This window comes from Phalaenopsis equestris, unplaced genomic scaffold (assembly GCF_001263595.1).
Source record: "Phalaenopsis equestris unplaced genomic scaffold, ASM126359v1 Scaffold000643, whole genome shotgun sequence".
Taxonomy (NCBI): Eukaryota; Viridiplantae; Streptophyta; class Magnoliopsida; order Asparagales; family Orchidaceae; genus Phalaenopsis; species Phalaenopsis equestris.
Window position 1 is genome coordinate 19 of NW_018165083.1, and position 9,546 is coordinate 9,564.

The 9,546-nt window shown below is 31.1% G+C and overlaps 1 protein-coding gene across 1 annotated transcript; it reads right to left on the reverse strand.

Moving 5' to 3' along the window:
* Positions 1-1,738: 1,738 nt before the first annotated feature.
* LOC110030060 (probable arabinosyltransferase ARAD1) lies at positions 1,739-9,516 on the reverse strand. The gene is made up of 2 exons (XM_020732604.1): positions 9,295-9,516; positions 1,739-2,143 (listed from the first exon to the last, which is right to left on the reverse strand). The coding sequence occupies exons 1-2, from the start codon at positions 9,400-9,402 to the stop codon at positions 1,892-1,894; spliced, it is 360 nt and encodes a 119-aa protein (XP_020588263.1). The 5' UTR covers positions 9,403-9,516; the 3' UTR covers positions 1,739-1,891.
* Positions 9,517-9,546: the final 30 nt, after the last annotated feature.

Sequence of the window (9,546 nt, forward strand, 5' to 3'; positions counted from 1 at the left end):
TCCGCCGATCACCAACAGCTAACAGCCACAATAAACTCATGCAGCCTGCTATCGCTCTTTTTTTTTTTTTTAATATTTTGCTCTTTGATGATGGAAGAGGTATGTTATACGTGCAACACTTCGTGAACAACCAACTCTAATTGGGGATGTCTTCTTCCTTTTATAGTTATCTAATTATGAGAACCATGATCTTTAAGCGAGAATTGTGAGCTTAATTATCTTCCAAAATTAGATTTATGACTATTTGAGTTTCTAAAGAAAAATGGATGGTAGCGCGAATCAACCATTCTTTTATTAAGTTTCCACGTCCTCAGAACAAGTCAAAGCCACTTAGGAGAGATATCTATCTCCATCTATGGGGCCAAATATTTTCTTATATTTATGAACAAAAGTATTTGTTATTATAAATAGGGATCTCAAGTTTGTACAAAACTCGTGATATTTTATTTTGAATAAAATGTTAGTAGAATGTGCAATTCTTCTACTTCTAAAATAAACGCTTAATCAAGCAACAAATCTGAATAGTTTTGAGAAAAATTATCCCTTTGTACAAGATTGATGCTTGATTTTACTGATTCGAGGCTTCTTCTCTTTTATTTTTATTCAATACTCAAAATTTTGATATTTGATTGATCATTAATTGAGTTTATACATTTATGATAAAATACAAGTTCACTAAGAGCGTGGTTTAAATAATTGCATGATTTTCGTAATTATAAAGTGTTTATGTGCTATTTCTAATAAATGTCCGTTAAATTTTAATATAGAATTAGCTTCTTCATGTTTTCATTTTTCATTAAAAGGAAATAAGTAATATTAAAGATTATTAGTTTCTGGCCTATGAATAATGTAAGCTTGTTGCATTAATTTTGTGCAACACATAATAGCTATTCATTGGAAACCCTAAACCCTAAAATATCCTAATCAGAAGTTCTCTTTCATCAACTGAGGAGATAATTAACCATGACAGCTTGCAGCCATGAAAGCCTTGAAACAAAATTATAAAGTCCTTTAGGGTGCACTGTATAAAAAATGCTTTATCTGCACTCAGTGTACATTCTGAAAAACCATCTCAGATTACAGTCTTCATAAGGAGGGAGATGAATGTTGTTATGGAAGACTAGCATTAAAACCATGCCAAAACAAGAAGATGAATTCTAATCAACAATGAACAACGGAGATAAGCTTGAAAAGAAGAGAAAATTTAAGCACATAAAATGAGCATAAAATTCTGCCATGATAATGATAAAACAAAATTAAAAGATGCCTAAGTTACATCGGTCCAGGCAACATGGATCAATATCATTAAATAATGAGAAAATGATATAGCTATAACTATTAGAATAAAAAAAATTAACAACAAAACTGGGTAGAAGAAAAAAGGACACTAGTGATAAGCAAATATGAAAAATTAACAACAAAACTGGGTAGAAGAAAAAAGGACACTAGTGATAAGCAAATATGCTATTAATAAGATAACAAAAATAAGTAGGGGAAAGAAAAAAAAGATAATAAGTTGGTAAAAAAAATTCGAAAAAACATAAACATTACAAGCCTCTAGGCAAATATACGATCAGGAAGGGGTTTGATATACAAAGGCTACCCCAACATTTTAGAGTCATTATTTCCATGTTATCAAATGAGATTTAGATAAATTAAAATAACTACTTGATGTAGCTTTAAAAATTTTTCAGTAAGAAAAGACTTGAATGTCGATCATTAATAGTTAAGAGGGGATGTTGACAAGATGTTGCTTAACTGCGTAGTTTCAAAAATTTAGTCAATGCAGGGAAACATTAGCGAAACCGAACCATAAGCCTAATGAATGGACATCCACGAGTTTGGGATAGCAAAATGAATGATTAAAATAAGCTATCCTAAAGTATTGTCTTTAAAATGGATGTTTTACTAGGTTAAGCACAGTGTACAAAAACCAGCTTAAAAGTAAACCTTGGGCAAGCTTCCACACCCTATAAAGTGCTTTGCACTGTTGTCTCTCCAGCAAAAAGTAGCTAATTGTTGTGAAAAATGGTATATAGAACAAGTCTGCCTCTTCTTGCTGATGAACCCTGATAACATTTTTCAAAAGCCTCTCTGATTGTGGCGCAATCAAATCTGCCCATAACCAATAATCAATGGAATGCTGCAAAATTATCAATAAGTAAAGAGAAATTATTTTATATCCAGAAAGCATTAGAATGTAATAGATCTACAAGATGTTGGATAATAAAGCGTTAAAACTATTTGCCTAATCAACAAGCAAAAGCTTCTACAAAGAAATAAAACAATAACGAAAAAACAATGACAAGATAATAAACCAATAGAATAATGGTGCAAATTCTAACACTATGATATAGCATGCTTTTGAGGGTCCATTTGGGGTGGCTACAACAATTTTTAAAAGTAGTTGTAGAGCTCTTGTAAAACATATTTTTTTTAAAGCTGTTATGATTATCATAATTTTATTCCTTTTGAAAAGGTGGAACAACAACCTCCTGATAACAACCACACTAGCATTTCTAGATGTAAAGAGAGCATTCTCACCATAAAAATTTCTGAAAAAGCAACAAAAAAGCAGTAGACAAACATTTGGCAAAAATTTGAAAGAACAAAGCAGTGAAAAATTTGCACCAAACAAATCCTAAATTTCTTAAAGGAATGTGGACAAAACTTCTAAAATTTGAAGAAAAATGTAATATACTCCATTTTCAGTAATTCATTTTATTGCTAAATATCTGGAACTCCAATCCGAGATCTTTATTCAAAAAACATAACATTTTATCTTATTAGGAACGTCAACAAAACATCCAAAATATATAGTAAAATGGAAAATACTCTATCTTCAGTCACCCATATTGTAGCTAAATGTTTGTTTCGAAGTCAAATCTGAGGTCACTATTCAAGAAATTTAACCTTGGTAGGTACAATTTACTACTTTTGAGTGATTGTATGGCCGGTATTACCAGTTCTTTCTTCCAAATGCAATCTATTTGATTAGAATTATCTTAATTAAAAAAGCACAAGATTAAAAATTATCAAAAGTGATCCAAGTCTTTCTTTTACTTAATGGGTATTTTTTTAATTGATGTAATCTAGACAAAACCTGCTTTGGGATGCTATTTAGATTATCTTGATCTAATATATTTAGACTAACCCAATCTAGAAAATAGGAGTAAATCAAACACCTTTTTTTCCATATTTGATAACAGTACTATCAATATAGCATTCAGTGAACGCCCCTTCAGTCTCTTCCCTTCCATTAATGGACTGTAGATTTTTTAAGTATGGCGTACATCTATGCATGCAATTAGCACTACAGAAGCAGTCTATTTCATCAAGCATTTTCTTAAAGTAAAAAATGATAATAGTACCAGCAAATTGAAATGAGAGTGCTTAACTGAGATGATCAATTAGGATCCTAGTCTTTTTTTATTGTATTTCTTATCCATAATGTGTCACGACCCGGCTTGATAGTTTAGGATTAACCAAGTCAGAAATTGCGATCGGATGGTATTAACAATTAATTTACTTTTTACATATTTTCAAAACTTCCAATATACATAAAAGAGCCACAATAAAACCATAAAGTACACTACACATAAATCAAAATATCCAGAAATAATTACATAGTCTGTAGACAACATCTCAAACCGGCATATAACAATATATCACTACTCGAAGAAAATAATACAAAGAAACTACAATCATAATACATATAAGAAGAAATTTCTCCTTGTTGACATCTCCCTTGCACTCCTTGCTCCATGTTGTTCTGCTGCCAGACCAATCCCTTGCTGCTGCTGCTTTTGCTACCATGCATGGCAACCTGTTGCCCCGAACTTCCTCCTACAGCCAGTCTGTTGGCCAGCAAGTCATTCTATAGCCAACCCACTCTCCCGCTGCCCCCTCCCCCCAATTCGCTCCCTCCAGGCTCACTTTTACCCATTACTTCCCCTCTCACCTGTTGCCTTCATCCTTTTACAGTCGGCCAACCTCCTTTTCCCTTGTTACAATCGCACCCAGCTCTCCTAACTCCTTAACTGCGACATCACCACCCCGCCTACACCCTAGTTTTAGTGTTGTGTCGTTCTTTTTCCAGTTTTGAAAGATTCTTGTTGTAAAAATTGAATTTTAGCAATAATATATTTCAGTTTCTATTGTAGTTTGGGTTAACTCCGGTATCACTAACACTCTGTGTCATGAAGCATTGCAGGTCTCACCACCATTTTATAAAATTTTATTGTAAGTCTAAGCAGTACTTCTTTATCACCATCACTTTGAACAATAGACCCAAGATATAAAAAATGTTCCCGCCTTTTAATGATTTGATCACTCATTATTACAACTCTGTCACTAGATCTACTACTACTAAAATTATATTCTATAGATTCAGTTTTAGATCTACTCAAATGAAGGTTTTTAGACTCTAAAGTAGATCTCCATAATTCAAAATTTTTTCTGAACTCTTTCTATAGACTTATCCACAATAAGGATATCATCAATAAAAAACAAACACCAAGGTAAATCCTCCTTTTCTACATCCTCCTTTTCAAGTCCAGTAAGAGCATCTATAACTAAAGCAAAAAGATATAGGCTTAAAGCTGATCTCTAATGTAATCCAACTAAAATATAAAAATACTTGTTCAATCATCCTTTTGCTCGAACAGAAGTAACAACTGTAGTATACATATCTTTAAAAACTTAAATATAAGTAATATCAGCACATTTCTTTTCTAGAACTCTCCAAAAAACTTCTCTTAAAATCTTATCATAAGCTTTTTCTAAATAAATTATATATGGATCCCCCTTACTCTCTTTGTACTTCTCTATCAAACCTATCAATAAATATATCGATTCCATGGTAGACTTGCTTGGCATAAATCCAAATTGATTATGAGAAATCTTTGTATCACATCTTAAACTATGTTAAATTAATCTCTCTCATAATTTTAATGTATAACACATTAACTTAATTCTTTTATAGTTTGTATATTCTTGTGCATCTTCTTTACTTAAAAATGGGGGACCAAAATACTCTTCCTCCCCCATGCATCTTTTTAGTTTTTAAAATAATATTAAAAAATTTAGTAAGCCAAGAAATTCCGAAATCTTTTAAATATTTCCACACTTCTATTGGGAAACAATCAGATCCCACTGATTTTCCACCTTGATTTTCTTTAAAGCCTCATCAACTTCATTTTTACTAATGTGACAGTACAAATAAAAAGTTTTATTATTATTAATGATGTCAAGAAAGTCGATTGTATTTTCAAAAACTTCATTAAAATATTTATCAAAATATCTCACCCACTTATGTTGAATATCTTCATCCAAGAAAAGCAATTTTATGATTTTAATCTTTAATACACTTGAATTAACTCTTTACTTTTATTTTTGTTTGACTAGTTTATATAAATATCTTTCACTCTCTTTAGTATCTAATCCAACATAAAGATCACTAAAAATATAATTTTTAGCACTACAAATAGTTCTCTTAGACTCTCAAGGTATCACCTAATTCTCTAAATTTTTACATTTAAACAAATTTTTATAACAAAATTTTTTATATTTTATCTTTTCTTATATATTATTATTCCATCGGCAACTATTTTTATCTATGAAAATTTTTTATTTTGATTCTTCAAGAACAACTTTTGTCAGTTGTTTAATAGTGTTTATTACTTTCACACATATAATTATTTTCTTCATAAGCAACCCAAATTTAAAATCTTAAAGTTTGCTCATAAAAATATTTTTATTTGTGTCTTTTAAATGTCTTCATCTAATTTTATGGTAATGTTTCATTGTGTTGTTTATCTTCCAACTGTTCATCTTAAAATCAAAAACTAATAATCAATATTGAAGATCTAAATTTTTATTTATAATAACCTTAAAATATTTAAATTCTCGACGATCCATTTTTCTCATAAAAAAATAATCAATTTTTGTTTTATGAGATTCATTCTTACAAGTAATTATGCTCATCTATTTTCTTAAATAAAGTATTAGTAATAACAAAATCAAAAGCTAAAACAAATTCCAATATAATTTGACCTTTTGACCTGTAATGAGTCAATGAGAATAATTTATGACGCTAAAACTCATAAATATTTTTAAAATCTTAATAGATTAGATATTAAAGAGAGTGAAAGATATATGATAAACTAGCTAAACAAAGAGAAAAGAAAAGTGAAGATTTAAATCAAGTAAAGTGTATTAAAGAAGAAAATCAAATAGTACTTTTTTTAGAAAAAGATATTCAAAATATGTGGGTGAGTTGTTTTGATAAACTTTTTAATGAAGTTTCTGAAAATACGATCGACCTTAATGATCTTAATATAGTGAATAATGATAAAACGTTTCATTTTTACCATCGCATTAGTAAAAAAAAAAGTCGAGTAGCTTTAAAGAAAACTAAGGATGGAATGTCTGTAAGACCTGATGATATCCCAATTGAAGTGTGGAAATATTTAGGAGATTTGAGAGTTTCTTGGCTTACTAAACTCTTTAATATTATTTTAAAAACTAAAAAGATACCTGAGGAGTGGAGGAAGAGTATTTTGGTCCCCATTTTTAAGAATAAAAAGGATGCACATGAGTGTGCAAATTATAGAAGAATTAAGTTGATGTGTCATTCTTTAAAGTTATGGGAGAGGACAATTGAACATAGGTTAAGACGCATTACATAGATTTCTCATAATCAATTTGGATTTGTCGGGAAGGTCTACTATGGAAGCTATACATTTATTGAGAGGTTTGATAGAGAAGTTCAGAGATAATAAGGAGAATCTACATTTGATTTTTATTGATTTAGAAAAAGCTTACGATAAAGTTCCAAGATATATCCTTTGGAGAGTTCTTGAGAAGAAAGGTGTTGATATGACTTATATTCAAGTCATTATAGAAATGTATACTAGAGCTAAAGTCATTATAGATATGTATACTAGAGCTGTTACTTGTGTTCAAACTGAAGGAAGATTGACCAAATATTTTCCTATTTCTGTTGGATTACATCAGGGATCGGCTTTAAGCCCATATCTTTTTTCTGTAGTTATGGATGGTTACTAGGCATCTACAGGAGGATGTACCTTGGTGTATGTTTTTTGTTGATGATATCCTTCTTGTGGATAAAACAAGAGAAAAAGTCCAGAAAAAGCTTGAATTATGGAGGTCTACATTCGAGTCTAAAGACCTTCATTTAAGTAGAATTAAAATTGAATACATGTAATGTAATTTTATTAGTAGTAGCTCTAGTGACAGAAGTGTGAATTTGTGTGATCAAATTATTAAAAGGTGTGAACAATTTAGATATCTTGTGTCCGTTGTTCAAAGCAATGGTGATATAGATGGGGATGTTAATAGTAGAATTCAAGTTGGTTGGTTGAAGTGGAGGAATGCATCAGGCCTTGGGCCTTTTTTGTGATAGAAATGTACTGCTTAGACTGAAAGGAAAATTTTATAAGATAGTGGTGATACTTGCAATGCTCTATGGCGCTGAATATTGACCTTTAAAAGAGAAGCATAATAATAAGTTAAGTGTAGCCGAGATGAGAATGATTAGGTGGATGAGTGGTTTCACACTTAGAGACAAAATGCGAAATGAATATATCCGTGATAGGGTTGGTGTAGCTCCTGTGACGGACAAAATTAGAGAAAGTCGTCTTAGATGGTTTGGTCGCATTAAACGTCGACCATATGATGATCCGATCAGGAGAGTAGATGTTGTAGATTCGAATTGTGTTAAGAAAGGCAGAGGTAGACCTAGGAAGACTTGGGATTATTGTATATAAAAATGATCTTAATTTATTAGAACTAAATGAAAATAAGACACTAAATAGGATGTAATGGAGAAAATGGATTCATGTAGCCGACCCCACATAGTGGGATTAAGGCTTTGTTGTTGTTGTTGTATACCAATCTACTAACATGTCTATTTAAATTTTCTCCAATAAAATTTATTTCTTTAAGAGGTATCATTTGTATTAATTTTTCTAGTGTAGTTCATACCAAAATTTTTCTTTTGAATATATATTTAAACCTACTTGAGTAGTATAAACTCTTACAACATTAAGAATCTTAATATCAATAATAATCATTAGGGTTGTAATTCTATCTTCAAGTCTATTAATTTTTATAATATTATCTTTCAAACTCTTATTTATAAGAGTTATATACACCATTTTTAGTACGACTCATGTCAAAATATTTAAGTTTAAAATCTAAGCTATCAATCTCATTATTTTTCTCGAACTCATTTAATTTCTTGAATGCATAAGATATTTTTCTTCCAATAAACCATAATATCTACTAATTTCACTAGTTTACCCTGAAGAGTAATGATATTCCAAGATCATATCATAATATTAGTATTATGGACTAACTTTTTTACCCACCTTTGTCCATAATATAAGAACATTTGCTTATTTAACACTACATTTGGATGACGATATAACGACCTTTGTACACTTTTTATTGTATTCATGTTATACAACATTTATACATTGATTTAAAGGATTCGTGTCATGATTTTTTTGACAAAAAATTTACGTTGGTTGTCGCCTCAACAACATAAAAAAAGTGGAAAAGAAAAAAGAAGAGATAGTGCCTAAATAAAATTAGGATTGTTTTTTTAATTTAAATCTAAATTGCTAATATGATTAAGCATGGCACTATCCAGGAGTAGAAGAAAACAAATCATCCTTATCAAGAATAAAAATATTGGTGTTATCTAAATAGCAATTCATGAAGCCCCTAAAGTCTTATGCATCTATGCATTCAATTAGTTCAAGCAATAAATCATAGCCCTATTAAACATGGCATACATCTACGAAAGCAATTAGCATTAGAAATTTATCTTCAATTAGTAAGTAGATACCTAAGCATAAAAGTTAAGCTTTTCTTCTTTTATTGCGAACAATTAGATTTCTATACGTCAATGAAATCAGCACGACAAAGATAAGAGGTGCTAAAGTCTTATAAAGTGCAAGTCTAAGAACTGTAAATATCGGACTTTTAGGGACCATAATTGTTGATAAGTAATGATACCTCCACAAGATCAAAAGTGAAATCATAAAAGCAGGAAATAAGAAACGTATGCGTCCCTATGCTAATAAAGCTTCCCAATTGGAAGCTCCTATTATAAATCTAAAGGACTCGTTGGTATTTGATCCAAGTAAAGCCCTAGAACCAGCAATGCCATTAAGATATGGAATATAATTCCGATCTCCAGCTCAAAAAAGTACAAAAGAGCAATAACAGAGACAAAGGAAGAAAAAAGGATTTTAATTCACCGACCTGCTCGATTAAGCGATGAACAGGACTCCCATTCGAAGTTGAATTAGAGGTATCCTTGTACGTGTCCCGAAAAAGCCGCAACAGATTGTACGTAAACTTCGCCGGCATCTCGTATACATAAACCCTAACTACAGACAACCCCGCCCACGCATCTGTCTCTCTCCTCCAGATCGCGTCGTCGAGCACCCTCCCCGCTGCCTCACCACCGTCGCTAGCGGCCGTATCCGGGTGTGAAGACGCCGGGGAGGATCC